This window comes from Astyanax mexicanus, chromosome 10 (genome assembly GCF_023375975.1).
Source record: "Astyanax mexicanus isolate ESR-SI-001 chromosome 10, AstMex3_surface, whole genome shotgun sequence".
NCBI classification, from domain to species: domain Eukaryota; kingdom Metazoa; phylum Chordata; class Actinopteri; order Characiformes; family Acestrorhamphidae; genus Astyanax; species Astyanax mexicanus.
In genome coordinates, this window is record NC_064417.1 from 6,478,783 (window position 1) to 6,496,133 (window position 17,351).

A 17,351-nucleotide genomic window follows, 5' to 3' on the forward strand; every position below is an offset into this window, starting at 1 on the left:
ACACACACATACACACTCACACACACACAATTTCAATTGCTCTCCCTTTTTTTCTTTTTTTTTCTATTTCTCTTTCTTGCACACACACACATACATTTTCACTCATTTTCCCTGACTCTCTTTCTTTCTCTCTTTCTCTGTCTCTCTCCCACACACACACACTCTCCCTAATTTCTTTGCCCTCTCTCCTTCTTACACACACACACACAATTTTCTCTTTTTTGCTCACTCTCTATTGTCTATTTCTTATTCTGTCCTTTCTCTCCCCATACCTCTCTCTGGCTTTCTCTCTTTCTCCATGTCTCTCTCTTTCTTCTATATTCTTCCTCTCTCTGTCTTTCTATTTTTCTCCCTCTCTCCCTCTCTTCTTTTTTTCTATTTTTCTCTGTTTCTCCTTCATGTTACTCCCCTCTCTCTCTCTCTCTCTCTCTCTCTCTCTCTCTCTCTCTCTCTCTCTCTCCTCTCTCTCTCTCTCTCTCTCTCTTTTTCTCTCTTTGTCTCTTTCTGTCATTTTATTTTCATTCCCCCCCCTATATATCTCATATATCTCTGTCCCCTTGTCTTATTTACTCTCTCTCTCTCTCCCTAATATCTCTCTTTCTCTTTACCTCTCTCTCTCTCAGTCTCTCTCTCTCTCCCTCCCTCCCTCCTTTCCTGTCAGCCTGTGAGTGGAGGATGTGTTTGGAAGAGAGAGGGAGAGAGAGAAAGAGGAAGGCCGGCTGCAGATAGAGTTGCTCGGGTATGTACTCTCTCTCCTTTTCTCTCTTTCTCTCTCTCTCTGTCTCTCTGTTGGTTTCTCTGGCTCTCCCCGGCTGCAGTGTTTTCGGCCCCCCAGGGCAGAGAAGACGCCGGCTGAACGACAGAAGGCATAAATGTCCCACGGAGACAAGAATGACTGTGACTGTAATGAAGGTACGGCCCTTGAGCCTCTCACTAACCACTCACTAACACTGCGCTCATGTGCGCCGGGCAGAGCTTCCTCTCAGGCTAATGGGAGTAATGGGAGTATTGGGAGTAATGTATGACTTGAATCTGAAGTATTTGTCTGTAGACCGAGAACAAAAGATGTTTTACATTTGGTTGAATAGGAATGAAATAAGTTACAATTGCTGTTAAAGTAAGTATACTCCAAAAGAGAGCGGCTGTGTTGATGTAATGCATAGTATTCATGTGTGACACGCTGATACCTTTGAATAATGTCAGTTTATTAAGCACTATTTAATTCAGCTTGAGCCAGGATTACAAAAAATAGGGATCCATATGAATAAAGAGAAAAGGAAGGGAGGGAAGGAATGAGAAGAAAAAGAAAGATTGAGTTGCAAACTTAGCATACATTTAAAAAATACAGGTACTTCAAAGGGCTTTTCAAATAATGCCATAGAAGAACCAGCACTGGTTACAATATCTTCCTAAGAAAAGCTCTGACAAAAAAACATCCAAACAAAAAGCCTACGTCAGATTCATGCTGTGTATTTAAAACCGCGGGATTGTTTACAGCTCTGCTCTTATTATAAATAAATCCCATTGTCCTCAAAACTGAACCAATCTTAAAAACATGAAAACAATGGAGAATGTTAGAATCTTCATAACAACTGTGGAAGTAAACTTCTGTAAAGAAATTTTTTAATTGGTTAGGAGCCTTTATATCAATTATATTTAAGGTTTTAAGATCTTAATAAGGCTCTCCCACATCTCTACTATCACATAGTTAAGATCACTTTCTAAGCACCTTTATTTGTATTTATTTGAGTGTAACCAAGCTTGGTTTAGCATCATGGGAACATCTGGCTGAAGACACTGAATATGATCAGGATGCTTAGCTGAGTCACTCTAATGATCCAGTAATGATCCAGACTGGATTAGACTGGAGACTGTGCTGATGTCAGTCTCTCACATGTGGCAAATTGCTGGTTGAAATTCTCTCAGTCTCATGACCACAATGGAAGAAGAACAGTCTTATTCACTAAAAGAACTCGTGCAAATTAAGTAAAGTAGTCTGTCTTCGAGCACAATCCAGCCTGTATTTACAGTGGCATGCAAAGGTTTGTGCTGATACTTTTATTTTTAAAAACAAAGGTTTATGTCATAAACATAAAATTCATAAAATTCCAAATGTTAAAGATTTAAAGGTTTTGTTCTAACATGATGACATTTTACACATGCTTTGAATTTGAGAGTTGTTCTTTAAATTATTATTTTTGGATATTTATATTTAATAAAAGTTCAGTTTTAATGTTTTTTTCTTTTTTCTGTAAAGTATACATTTTGCATATGTATCTAAGATTTGCATGACAGCAAAGATGAACTAGTGCATCTCAAAAAATTAAAGATTTGTAAATAATTAAAAACAGTGAACCAACACCAGCAGATGACAGACATGTCTCTCCAAACCATCACTGATCATCAGTAAATTTTACATTTCATTTGGAAATCAAGGGAGCAGAGTCTGGAAGAAGAGTGGAGAGACACACAGTCCAAACTGCTCGAGGTCTAGTGTGAAGTTTCCACCAATCAGTGATGGTTTGGAGCGACATGTCATCTGCTGGTGTTGATCCACTGTGTTTTATTATCAAGTCTAAAGTCAGTGCAGTTTTGTTTTCCCACAAAATCTTACAGCACTTCATGCTTAAGACTGCTGTATCTAAACTACTCATACACACTGAGAATGGTGCTGAGAATGACCGACCCACCCAGTAAGTGCACAACCAAGGAGATAATAATAATATTTCGATACTATATTTATACCAATAGTTTGTAAAAACCTTAACTTTCACTAGAATTAAATAATTAATTAATTAGTCAAAGCAGTATTTCATATTTCATCACGAAATGTGGCTTTCTAAGCAGATTGATTGTTGATTGAATTACAGTTATTGAAAAGTATGGGCTAGAACTTATTTTTTGTATGTGTGAATAAAATATATTACACTGGAACATGTCATTATTAATGGAGGAAGCTAAAGGCATCATGTTTTCAGTACACTCTGATTTCCAGCCCAGCTGAGTGATTGAGTGTGTCTGTTTGGGCAGCAGATGTCCTGGTCCCAGGTGAGGCGTGGCCGGAGCTGGAGCGGGCGGAGGGCTTGGCGCGGGGAGCCGCTCTCAAATGGGCCTCGGGAGTGTTCTGTAGGCCGGAGAACCTGGAGAGGCTGGGCTACTACAGGAAAAGGGAGAGTCAGAGAACCTCGTCCATCAACTCCAGATTAAAGGTACATCCACTATTCAGTGTACTTTTATTTATGACCTTATTTAACCTCTGTTGATGTTTGATGCAGGGATTCACCAACACATGCTGATATACAATAATTTACGAATTATGTAAAAGTTTGTATGTCACTATTTTGGCAGTAAGATATGTAAAATGTGGACATTCTGCTGTTATGATGGAAGCTAAACACTGTGGTACTAATCTGACAAATCTGACTAATCTGACAGGGTCTTTTATCACTGCTCTCTGAGCTAGTAGCTAGTAATTGGTGAGCTGTAAAGTTAGTGGTAGTCTGTGGTAGAATTAGCCTAAATATAACTATATATTATTATGTCAGTTTTGTCAGGTAATTAATTTGCTTAAAAAATGACTTGCTAAAGTTGACAGCCCTAGCAGATGACGCAATCACATTTTAATGAAATTGATTTAGGATTTGCTGTAAATATGGTTACATGTATGTGTTTTATTTCCTAACAAGCTGTTTTTGTAACGGATATTACATTGTGTATATATGTCAGTAATGGCAGGATACTTTTAGTTAAAACACTAATATAATTATAATAAATAATATTGAATGTCTGTTTGGTCAGAATTCACATTCAAATTTATGGAAGGGTGTACAATAAATAATATTACTTTCATTTTAAGATCATTTCATGCCACTTTGTAATTATAATATAATAACATGATAATGAATTTGCACTCTTTTAAAGCACAGTGGACGTTTAATTAATAATATTTTTGGAGATCATTTTTTAGGAATATAATTTTTTCTTTACCTACCACTGAACTACCACTGTTTTTAATGCATTGGTCATTACACAATTGTCTAAAATTATAATTATAAATAAGTTAATTTGTATGTACACAAACATGCAAAGAAAAACAACGAACAATATCATGTCCATTTATTGTACGATAAGAATAACATAATTACTGTGAAAGCCCTTATCACTGTAAATGATACAATCAGACTCATCATGCTAATCCAGGCTTCATTAGGATGACCAGTTCCTCTTCTTCTTTTTCTGTAGTCAGTTGTTCAGTCTTATCTGGAGGGTGTGGACTGGGGTCTGGGTCAGTTGCGGGAGGCGCGTGCTGAGCTGAGGGATGTGTCTCATGCCATGCACAAAGTGAGACTGGAGTGCAGCAAGAACGCTGAAGGCACCTTACCCCTGGAGACTCTGAGGGAGATTTCCACCAATCACTGCCAGCTTCTGGCCGCTGTGAGCAACCTGCCCCGCCTCTACTCAGGTTAACTTTAATTGATTTAATCTGTCTCAAATCAAATGTTAGAATGGGTCATATTAAAGGCTGCAAGTTATATTGGAGAGGAGTCTTAAACACAGTATAACTAAGTAACTAAGTAAATGATGTGGGGTTGATGCTGCAGTTGGTCTGCAGGTTTAGGTTCAGCAACAGTATGTGCTGAAAGAATGAGGTCAGCTGACTACCTGAATATACTGAATATAGACCAGGTTATTCCATCAATGGATTTTTTCTTCCCTGGTGGCATGGGCATATTACAAGATAACAGTTTCAGGATTCATGGATTGTTCACCACAGTCCAGATCTTAACCTCATTGAGAATCTTTGGGATGTGCTGGATGGAGAAGAGCTGCTTTGTGCAGTGGTCAGACTCTACTATCATCAATGCTGCTGCAAGATCTTGGTGAAAAAATAATGCAACACTGGATGGAAATAAATCTTGTGGCACTGCAGAAGCTTATCGAAACAATGCCCCAGCAGTCCAACAAAATGTTACAGTGTGTTACCTTTTTTTTGGTGGCGACATTTTTTTGACCAGGCATACCAGTGCTATATCTGTGTTGTCTTTGTTTCATACATAAATAAATAAACAAACAGAAAGATAATGGACATCTAATTGCTGGTGTCCACTAATGGCCCACTCTGCTTCTTGCACTAAAAGCTGTTCAAGGCAGAGCTAAATTAATTTTAGATGAAATCAGAAGGTTTGTACTTGAGTTGGAATTTGTTGCATATTTTTATAAATCCTTTATATGCATGCATAGCTCAGGTCATGAGCTAGTGCTCAGTGATATGTTTTGTTCTCCTTTGTGTCATCTCCTTTGTGTCACTAAGCCTATTTGTCCTCCATTAGCTTATTTGAGTGGATAGATCCTCTGCTTTGTTTTTATTTTAAAGTCTCTTTTCTTATTTTCTGTCAGTGTATAACCTGCAAAGGAAATTTGCAAAAAAAAAAATTAAAAAGCCCCATATATTGGCTTAAATGTTCAAAATCAGATTTTTTCCCCCATTATTAATAAATGGGGAGCATTCACACCATTGACATTCACACCATTGACTCAGCATGACTGATTCACACCATTTCAGTTAGATTTTTCGTTGGGCAGACCTGTGAGGACAAATTTACTGTTGATCTGACTCACATTAATTTATTTGTTGCTTTATTTTCATCCCTTGTTGCTCCCATTCACTTATATTCATTTTCACACAAGCCAAAGCCATAGAGTTTCTGTATATAATACCTTAGGGCAGGTAGCTAAACTCTAATTCTATTTATTTGTCACTTGTTCAACCCTTGTACCTCTCACTCATTCCCATTGCTTATTTTAATAAATGGCAAAGGCCTAGAGTTGAATTTACCCAACAGAAACCAAACTTCTTTTACTTCGTCAGGGCAGGTCCCTTACACAGCTCTAATACACAGCCATATTAATCTGCATGCATCTGTTTTTCATACCTCATTTGACATTGAACAGTAGACTTATTGAACAGTTATTAGTTACAATGTTCAAAATTTGACATAACGTTGCTACAAAAGGTTTTTTTGAGGGATTCCATAAAATAACAACTTTCCTAAATGAACTGTGTTTTTAAAAGGGACACTCACTCATCACTATGCTTCTTGATTCTTGAATTGAAACAGCCTCAATTGTTCTTATTTAAAAGCATATTGTCATATTAACAAATTGTCTATATTTTTATATCAGTGCGGAATATGGTGCTGGAAACCGAGCGCCTGGTTGAGTCACGCCGGCTGCTGGAGGCTCATGCCCGGCTGATGGAGCTGGAGCGCTGGCAGGATGAGGTGCTGCTGCAGCTACGTGGATTTGGGGGCTCGTCCAGGACCACCCTGAGCGTTGAGGATGACAAGCTAGTGCAGGACTTTTTCTCTGGAGTTGGACGCTTGGTGGAAGCCTTAGCAAAAGAGATGTGGGCAGTGGTGGGCAGTGGTCTAACCCAGTCCCTCCAGAACCCCACCCCGTTTGTGTCAGCGGTGCGTATTGTGGAGCGCGAGGAAGCACTGGATCAGTTCTTTTTAGAGGAGCGGCGGGATGTGTATGGAACACACAGCTTGCCAATGCCCCCTGGAAGACCACGCTGCTGGAGAGACCACTTCTTCAAGGTGACTAAAATTTAGGAAATAAAAGGTTTGAACAATAGAAGTGAATAAAGCATTGAGTTGTCCCAGGCTTTAAACATTGGTGATGAAGTATAGTGTGTGTGTTTTTATTTAGGTGCTGGAGGAGACGGTTGCTGCACGTTTCCGCAGTGCCTCGTACCTGCACACTCGAGGCCCTGGCCTGGCTGGTCATCTTTCTGCCCTGCAGCACAGCATAATGAGTGACCTTGGCACAGTGCGGAACCTGCTGGAACAGTGTGTCCCTCCTCATTACCAGCTGACCAAGGCTTACCTGCATGCCTGCCATCGCTGCCTGCAGACCCATCTGAGCCAAATCATTGGCTGGGAGCTACAGAGTGGGGAAATCTTTGCTGTGCTTAACTGGGTCCTGCATATCTACAACAGGTGAGGCAACCTACAGCAATTTAGCTCCATCTGACCTGAAAAATGATGTGTAAAATTTACTTTTAAAAAGTTTCACAACTTTCTGCATTTGCTTTTTTTAAGTAAATTTAATTCAGTTTTAGGATTTAAATGTTAGATAGAGTAAATAAGTGAACTGAACTGAGTTAATCCTTTCTTTTAGTAAACTTTACTTAATGTATTTTTGTAAAATCAATCCTTTCTTTTAGTAAACTTTACTTAATTTATTTTTGCTAAATCAGTCCTTTCTTTTAGTAACCATTACCTCATTTCTGCATACAATATTACCTAATTACAATTACTTAATTTATACAATATTAAATATTTTTAGTTAAAACATACACATAACACTGTCTCAACACATGGATGGCATGTAATACATTCTTTATACTAGTATACTAAAAATAATGTATTATATGCCATCCATGTGTTGAGACAGTGAGACTTGGTCTGTTTACAAAATAAATCTTTGAGATTATGTAAATTTAAAACTTAAGGGAAAAATTAAGATGTTTTATGCAACTGGGCACAACACACTTAGCCTAGTGGAACACCAGTGGAGAATTTGCATGGACCAGATGAGAATCCCCTTCATTGGGCTTGACGTTTTGTAATGACTGCAGAGAACTCATAAAGAACCAGGGATGGAGACAGTTTGACCAATCCTTCGATATTATTTCTAATGGACAGTTTCTGTAAAGTGCACAAGAGAATTCAGGCTGCTTGAAATCCTGGAGCTGCTTCTTAGTGAGAAAGAGCTATAACTCTTTGTAGAAAGGATGTTCAAGAGTTTTTAGGAGGAAAGAAATGAGAGATATCGGTCAGTGGTTGTCGGATGTTGGAGATCATGTATAACCTTGGCTTCTTCAGGATGGGAGTGTTGTTCCTGCAGATACTGTTCATGCAGTCTTTGTTCCCGGCTGATACTGTAAATGAGTAGATGATGTGGGGAAAACAATTCAGTACAGTGCTGTTCCTGGCTGTCAGGATGCACACTAATCATTGCAGCCTGGAGTATTAATTTTAGATAAAGTCATGTTACACAAGATCATGCATTATGACCTGTAAATATTTTCTCTTGTAGCTCAGAGATGATGGGTGACCCTGCCCTTGCTGCAGTCTTGGACCTGGAAGAGCTGGGCCCATTAATTTCTCAGGAAGGTCTGGAGCAGCTGCAGAACAAATACGTGCAGAGTGTTCGGGTGAGTTTGTAATGGCTTTTGAAATCCTGATTTAATTTTATAATTATTTTAAATTGAAATGTGATGCAGTCTAGTCATAGGCAGCTTCTATGCAGCATTCAAGAATTATTTCTGTAAATGTTCTGGTAGAAGAGTGTCTCAGAATGGATGCAGAAAGCACTTGAGGTGGAGTTGACTGACTGGCAACGAGATCAGGAACCTGATATTGACCATGAGGGCTGCTACCACACCAGCCTCCCTACAATCATCTCTCAGGTAGTGAAGTTCTTATAATCATAAGTTATTTTAAGTTTGGGATGCTCTCCTATGATTATCTTTGCACTTTAATAGATAATATGAGAAGATAATGAGATTCTCTACCATACAGCTCTGGTGAAAATAATTCAAATAATGCAAAGAAAACAAGTTTATGTTCATAAAGTTTTAATAATTCATAAATCAGTATTTGGTGAATTAAATCACAGTTTTATCAGTGTGCATTGTGGCATGTTCTCTTCCTCCAGTCTTACACACTGCTTTTGTATAACTTTATGCCACTCAAAAAAGAAACTCATAATTTTTAAGTGGTCTTTTATTTTTTTCCAAGTCTGAGCTAGATTTTTATTGCCAGCAATGAATATAGTTTTTGTAAAGTTGCCTCCATCACGTTATTTTCTGTTAATAAATGTATTCAGAATCCTGTATATTTTTTATCTAGCAGGGAAATGTTGTAGGTTACAGTACATCTATCTGTTCTGCACACACACAATAGCGCTTTTAATTCTAAGCTTGCTTTGACCAACCCCACAAGTTGAGCTGCACTGTTTTACAACTAAAAATATATTTTTAACTCTTATAATACTTTTGTAGTAATACTTGAGGAAGGATTACTACGAAAAAATCAACTGTGGTCCACTTTAATTTGATGTAGCACGTTAATGTTTAATTGATGCATAGGGACATTAGCTTGAATGTTGCAGCAATAAGGTTACGACAGAATGCGATAAAAAAGGTTTTAAAAAAACATTTATTTCAGCCACTGAATATTGAAGTTAGACTGGGAATGCCAAATGTGTGCATGACAACATGCAGCAGCCTAGAAAATGATGGCATGACTTCAGTAGTCTATATACAACAATAGCTTCTTATTCCACACAGATGACCATCTGTTACCTTTCTCAGAACCACCATACACACAACTATGTTGCTCTGGGTATATGTGGTTTTGGGGGCAGGGTTATTCTAAATATTTTAAATAAAGAAACACTATGCAGGAAATGAATTTCTGTCTCTATGTTGGTAGATGTTAGAGGAGAATGCACGTGTGGCTCTGATGATTGGTGAAACTCTACGAGACCAGACAATCCAGATGGGACTGTATGAAATGGAGAACCTTTTAGCTAGGTATGGAGTACAATCCATTGTTTAGATTGTTAATGTACCAAGTGTTCTCTTTTTAAAAACTAAATATGGTCACCCTAAGTTATTGCATGAAAAGCTGAGGCATGTTTAGTGTGTGAAGTTTGCATAGCTAACAGCTAATGGATGCTTTTATAAACTATGTTAGCATGGTGCAGAGTTTCTTCTTTAGTCAGATTTTGTTAATAACAGTAAAACATGCAATTTCAGAAACCAAATCTGCTTCGTTTTGGGTGAAAATGTGATGGTTTAGGCATGTAGTTTGAACTGTCTAAATTTAGTAACTGAACAATTCCACCAATTCCAGTATTTTTTCCAGTAAATTCATCCAGTAAATAACCGCTTACTGTTCTGCTGTAAAACTGTAGAATCCAATGCATTGAGGATGGAGTGCTTATCCTGTTCTAAAATATTGTGATTAAAGTCACAATGCATTTAACTTGCAAATCTTGCAAATCTCATTCAGGTTTCGAGATGCCATTGTTGAATTTGGCAAGGAGCATCGTAAGGATCCAACAGCAAACAGCAAATTTTACCTCCATTACCTTCTGGCCTGCATAAGCAACTGCATCATCCTCAAGTGAGATGGTATCTTTTGCATTATGTACAGTATGTGTTCTATTTGTTTGTCTCTTATTGTTAGTCCTTTAAGATGCCCTCCTTTCAAAAAAATATACATTTTGTCTTGGAATAATGTCTGTCTAGTCCATTCCCCTGGAATTCTGACCCCAAAGAACAAATGCCAGATTCTGATGATGTCAAAATAGCAAAAATAACAGTGAAAGGATACAAAAATCAGTCATAAAATCAAGTGGACCAAATATTCTGCAGTGTCTAATAAAATAATCAGGTTAATGTCACACACTAGGAGGCAGTAGTACATTACAGTGTACATTAAATATTGTTTTAAGGTAGATTATTTATTTTTTCTTATTTATTTATTTGATAAAAAAATATTAAATATTTTATATTGGTTAAATAGGATATTATGGTTATTTCTTGTTTGCAGTAAATTACTATTTATTTAGTATGCTGTAATCTTTCTCCAAGGTGAAAAACTGTTATTTTACAATCTTGTATTGGTAACTTACTAACTTACTGTAAGAAGAAACTTTTTAGTGTAAGCTGATAAAACTGACATAGCTTTACTAGCAAGCAAACAAAAAGAGAAAAACTGCAGATATTACATTTCAATATCTACATGAAAGACATGCATGCAAGTTTGTATTGTAGAAAATAAATTATTAAAACATCTGAAATTTAACTAGTCTGCACCATATTAGTTTTCTAACACAAATTTGGCCCATGAAAAATTACATTTAGTGGTATTTTACCTCAAACAGTATCAATATAACCTAAATTAACTCTATATTTCCAGGACCTCCACAGAGAGCCTGCACCAACAAGTGGGCTCTGGCTCTCGGGCATCGGTGAGATATTCCCGGATTCCTCCGGGGCCGCTGACCGCTCTGGACCGAGCTGTAAAGAAAGCCTGCAGGCTGGTGATGGACCAGCTTCTGCTGGACCTGCAGCCCTGTCTCACAGAACTCCTGTCTCGAACCTGGCTGGCCCAGGGAGACGTCATCCCCAAAGTGTGCGGCGTTCTGGAGCACCACTGTGAGCTCTACAGCCGAGTTCGCTCACCATGCCGCCAGGTCAGACAACCAATAAAATAGTGTATTTTACTCATATACTAAAAAAGTATAATTATAGTACAAGTATAAAATAATTGTTTTATAATTTTAAACAATATAGGAAGTTATTATAATTTTAAGTAATTATGAGTAATAAAAGGATGGAATGAAGTAAAGCAAAATCATTAAAAGATATTCCTGCTTTTCTCAAGATCTGTAATTTTTTTATAATAAGTAACAGGTTAGACAGTTTTGTTTCCTGCAAAAAAGATAATTTATTGATTTGATAATAACTCTACTTTTATACTTTATATTTTATTGTATTTGTATATGTATCATTATATCTCATCCTTCTTTTGTAACTTTTGTGTACTATGTATATCTGCTGCTTTATTGATTCCCTAATGAGTTGATCTGGGAATAGACTGTTAATGATTGATTCAGAACTGGATGGATAACTGATTAATAGTGAATGGTTAGATAACAATTGGTTGATCAGGGATTGGACTAATCATGCTTGATAAAGTACTTGTTTGATAACTGAACATAACAGGAAAAGGATAGACAATGGCTGTTCATCTAGATATGCAAAGAAATATGCTGGTCAGGAAATTAAGTGATAAAAAAATGGTTGATCATGAAATGGACTTATAATAATAATTATTCATCGACATTATTTTCCCTTTAAAAATCAGATAAAATATCATGGAACCATGTTTTGCTCATTCGTGTTTTGTTAGTCATTGTTTTTTTTGCTGTGAATGCAATAACCTGCACCCCGTACCTGCTAACCTCTTTCTCAGTATCTTATTTCTGACCAAACAACAGTTAAAATGTAATAGAATGTAAAACCTGTGGTGTGCAGCGGCTGCAGGAGGAGTGTCAGAGGCTGACCGTGGTGGAGTATGTCCGAGCGCTGATGCAGAAGAAGCTGATCTGTCGGAGCGATGAGGACAGGCAGCAGCTTGCTCAGCAGATGGTCCAGGATGCTCAGCAGCTGAAGGAGCACTTCCAGAGCATGGTGAGAAAATGACAATGTACAATGTGTGAGAAGAAAAGTCTAGGGTTGAATTTAGTTCTCAGTGCCGTTTATTCCAATAATTTCCACTGTTATCTCAAATTATTATTCTTTTTTTAGGACCTTCAGTACCAGTGAAAAGTTTGAACACACCTTAAATTCAGTGTTTTTTCATTATTATATAAAACTAAAAATAGCTATGGCTTTCAGTTATCAGCTGTACTAAACTTTCATCTGCGCAGAATAGCTAAAATTCGACGATCCCTTACTCAGTCCACTGCTGAAATACTCCTTCATGCTTTCATTTCCAGCAGACTAGATTACTGTAACTCCTTGCTCACTGGCATTAGTTCTTCCTCTATCCATAAACTCCAGATGGTACAAAACGCAGCTGCCCGTTTACTCACTCACACTCGCACCCATGAACACATTACACCTGTTCTCCAAAATCTTCACTGGCTCCCTGTTAAATACAGGATTCAATTCAAGATTCTCTTACTTACCTATAAGGCATTAAATAATCTTGCACCTCCTTATCTGTCAAACCTCCTTCTTCCTTACAGACCATCTCGATCCCTTAGGTCTGCTACTGCTGGACTTCTTAAAGTCCCAGCCTCTAAACTCCGTGGCTTTGGTGTTCGGGCTTTTTCCAGACTTGCTCCTCAACTATGGAATTCTCTCCCATCTGCGGTCAAACAATCCTCCTCTCTTTCCTTGTTCAAATCTACACTCAAGACTCACCTCTTTTCTCTTGCCTACGGCCTTCCCTCTGTTTAATGTACTATACCACTTATCCCTGCTGTCTGTTCTCGTACTATGTTGATTGTCTGTCACCACTTGTTGTGTAATGTTTCTATTTGTTTTCACAAATGATGACTGTAAGCGTCTTTGGGTTTTAGAAAAGCGCTATATAAAAATAAAGTATTATTATTATTAAACTTGTCAAGAATTAATTACTTTAATTTTGTTCGCTCTTAATGTGTTTGAGAGCATCAGTTGTAAAGTTGTAAAGAGGTAGAGTTGGTATACATTGAATAACTCTATTTGAGTAATGTTCTAATCCAGATTATGGCAAAAACTTTTCAACTAAATAAAGATGGTCAGTCAATTTGAAATATTTTGAGAACTGAAGGCATCTTCAGGTGGATTCAAAAGACAATTAAAAATGTTACGATGAAACTGGCTCTCATCAGGACCGCACCAGCAAAGGAAGTTCATCAGAGTTACCAGCCCCAGAAACTGCAAGTTAACAGCTCCCCAGACAAGACACTTTTCTTCAGTATTCATTTACTATGTAGGAAAAAAAAAAAAAAAACATTGTATGAGAAGGTGTGTCCAATCTTTTGACTGATACTGTGTTTTTACTAATGATTGTAAAGTTTTTAGTAATAATCGTGGACATATTTCAGTCATATTATTTTAGTTCTGTACGCTCATTGACTGTCATCAGAAAATACCTGTGTAATAAAGCTGTCTGTGTGTTTCAGGAGGCTGACAGCACTGTTACCGAGGTAAACCCTGCTGCTCTGATTCCTGTGCTGGCAGACTTAATTAAACTTAAGGACCCTGGCCTGCTGACCCTGGAGGTTTCTGGACTGATTTCCAAATATCCCGACATCAGGTGAGTTTATTAAAGATACAGCTGCTATATCTTAGCTTAGAGCTTAGGATTCTTACCGCTGGGTTTTAACCTGATCTTGTATTTGTACTGTGGTTAAAATGACCAGTTATTACCAGTTATTGTCTCAAGAACACATAAGGAATCATGTAATAACTTAATAGGGCTAAACAAAATACTCTGTAAAGCATTTAGATGCTCTTATCTGGGGTATTTTTAACTTGCGGTTCTGAGGTTGGAAACTATGATGAACTTATTCTGTACAACAGAGGTAACTCTTTCTCTTCCTTTCCTGGAACAGTCCTGATGACAGCCAGTTTCATTCCAGAGGTTTTCAATTTGGTAAAATCAAAGAAACTCAATGTTTAAGTGGTCCCTTAATTTATTCCAGAGCTGTATGTTAATTTCAAAAAGGGGAGGAAATGTGGTGAAAGGTTCATGGTTGGTAGTTTACAATGTTCTGATGTCTCTCTTTTTATTAGTGAGGACCATGTGTCTGCACTGCTGGACGTAAGAGGGGATGTTCCAAGAGGAATCCGTGGGACAGTGCTGTGTTTACTGGAACAGAGTGCTCCTCCGCTGCCGCCGGGATACCGCCCAATCTTCCCCGACATCCTTGTGCCTCCTTCCAGCATGCCTTTCTGCCTGCCCACTGCCAAGTGTGCCTGATGAGTTCCCTCTGAGGACCTGGAGAATACACACCTTCCTGTCTGGGCCAGCAAACAGGATTCATCAACAGCACTTGCTAAATTTAGCTGTTTCCTTCTTTCTGTCACCTTCTGACTGGATTTTAGAATGGTGAAGTTTACCACAGCAGTCATGTAGGCCATACTTCTAACTCTGCTGAGGGCTGACATTGGAATAACTGTAGTCTAGATACCTTGAATTAAATTATTCGAACAGGTAGAATATTTCTACAGGAATAAAATGAAATACAATGCATCCGTTCCATTTTCACCAAATGGTGGTACATACACTCCTGGGCATTGTTTCAGTAAGCTTCTACAATGTCACAAGATTTATTTCAATCCAGTGTTGCATTAATTTTTCACCAAGATCTTGCAGCAGCATTGATGATGGAAGAGTCTGACCACTGCACAAAGTTCTCTCCAGCACATCCCAAAGATTCTCAATGAGGTTAAGGTCTGGACTCTGTGGTGAACTCTCTCAATCCGTGTGTGAAAATGATGATCTCATGCTCCCTGAATCCTGAACTCTTTCACAATTCCAGCCCCATGAATCCTGACGTTGTAATCTTGGAATATGGCCGTGCCATCAGGGGGAAAAAATCCATTGATGGAATAACCTGGTCTATATTCAGTATATTCAGGGAGTCAGCTGACCTCATTCTTTCAGAACATACTGTTGCTGAATCTAGACCTGCAGATCAACTGCAGCAACACCAGATCCTTTGCTTAGTTAAATCCAGGTGGCAACTTTTTTTGGCCAGGCAATGTATTAGGCGTCAGTTTACGAAGTTGATGTGTTGAAAGCAGAAACAATGAGCATGCATAGGAATCTGAGATAATTTGACGAAAATCACACTGTGATGGCCAGAGCATCTCCACAACATCAGGCAGGTCTTGAGGGTAGCTACCAAAACTGCTGCATGAAAGGACAATCGATAACCTGGCGACAGGGTCATAAGAACCCATGGCACATTCATTCTCATGGCTCCACTTTACTTACTACTTATGGGATTTACAGGATTATCTTCAGAGGTATTGTGGAGTCCATCTCTCAAAGAGCCAGGTCTGTTTTGGCAGTGCATAGCAAAGGTGTAAAAAGTATTGACATTCATTTCTCAGGTAGAAATATAGATACTAGAGTTTAAAATACTTCTGTAGAAGTTGAAGCTTTTTACTCAAGTGTAAGTATAAAAGTACTGGTTTTAAAACTACTTAAAGTATAAAAGTAAAAGTTATGTAAGATAAAAAATGGCATTAAGAACAAAAGCTCCTATAGTCCTATAGTGCACTACCCCCCTCCCCAAAACACATTTTTCTAAAAGCCATAATGACTATAATGTTATATTAAAATGTTAATGCTGGTAAATTTGGGCTGCACTAGGCTCCCAGTTTCAGCTGCATATATGCCCATTGAAAATGAAAGTATTTTAGTAGAATGTAAATATATTAAAGTTAAAGCTTAGTTGGACTGGAGTTTGTCTGGAGTTCTCTTGAGTCTCTGCACGGATCATCTTCATACTAGGCTACATACCTCTGCTATGTTCTTGCTGGAGTGTGGGAGTGACATGTGCAGGTGTGATGGATCACAGTATAAACCAATAGGGTGTCGGAATGGTATATGTTTATACTTCTCTACATCCAATCACAATCAGATTCACTCTATCTGGATGGAGAGATTTATCTGGATAGGGGGTTTTATTGAACGATGAGAAGCAGGAATGAAAACAAGCTGAAATGAAATAGGAGTAACACGGCTATTTTTAAAATGTAAAGAGTATTCAGTTCAGATAATTGTGTGAAAATGTAAAAAGTAGAAGTAAAAGGCCATCTGAAAAATAATTAGTAAAAAATAGATACAAAATTTCTACATAAGTAAGGTAACAAAGTATTTGTACTTTGTTACTTGATACCTCTAGTGCATAGGGGACCTACACAGTATTAGATCGATGGATTTAATGTTATGACTGACAGATATGACAACTGGAAAAAAACAACTGGAGTACATAGAAATATGTTCATAAAAAATATTTTAATATTATGTTCATTTGGAAATTTTGTGCATGTTCAAATCAAGTATGGTCTACATGCAGTATTGAGTGTTGACTTACTGATTGCTGTGGATTTATTTTAGTGTGTAAATTTACTGAAAGTTTGGTCGACTATGCTCTGATGAAAATTTGATGTATTGTAGTTTACAAAATATGTGTATATTATGGCTCAGTATGTACAATAAAGTCTTTATATGAACTATTGTGTGTTATATGCATGCATATATTGCTACTTTACAAAAATAAGTCAACAAGTCATAAAATAATCTGATGAAGCAATGAATATAATATATGGTGGCAGCTTCCTGGACAGGGATTAAACCTAGTCATAAACTAGTTTTTACTTTCAACAGAAAATTTCCTTTCAACATGCTGTGTAGTCCAAAACAACGCTTAATCCCTGTCTGGGTAACTGCCCCATAGTGATGGACGGCAGAGTCGGCCCTGACCACTGTGATGCACTAGCCAAAACTTTGGTTAGTGCTCTTTTCATCATTAATCATTGTGTTTATACACTCACACAGGCACTCCAGAACTTTCTTTTTATTTTAGAAGCAGAAAATAGCATTAAACAGTAAAAACTGTATTAAAGAAAGACATATACTAGTATATAAATACACTGTACATAAACACTACCAGTCAAAAGTCTGGACACACCTTCTCATTCAATATTTTTCTTTATATCATTTATTTTCTACATTGTATGTTAATATTAAAGACATGAA

General features: G+C 37.6%; 1 protein-coding gene across 2 annotated transcripts; it reads left to right on the plus strand.

The window, feature by feature from the left end:
• The first annotated feature begins 457 nt into the window (after positions 1 to 457).
• On the plus strand, positions 458 to 16,825 carry exoc3l1 (exocyst complex component 3-like 1). Of its 2 annotated transcripts, none has more exons than XM_022683842.2 (13): positions 458 to 912; positions 3,031 to 3,209; positions 4,243 to 4,462; positions 6,184 to 6,599; positions 6,712 to 7,001; positions 8,104 to 8,221; positions 8,351 to 8,476; positions 9,504 to 9,604; positions 10,086 to 10,199; positions 10,998 to 11,274; positions 12,119 to 12,274; positions 13,759 to 13,892; positions 14,372 to 16,825. In XM_022683842.2, the coding sequence occupies exons 1-13, from the start codon at positions 873 to 875 to the stop codon at positions 14,556 to 14,558; spliced, it is 2,358 nt and encodes a 785-aa protein (XP_022539563.2). In that variant the 5' UTR covers positions 458 to 872; the 3' UTR covers positions 14,559 to 16,825. The 2 variants fall into 2 exon arrangements, with proteins under 2 accessions (XP_022539563.2, XP_022539564.2); XM_022683843.2 differs by having other exon boundaries at positions 3,034 to 3,209.
• The last annotated feature ends 526 nt before the right edge of the window (positions 16,826 to 17,351 follow it).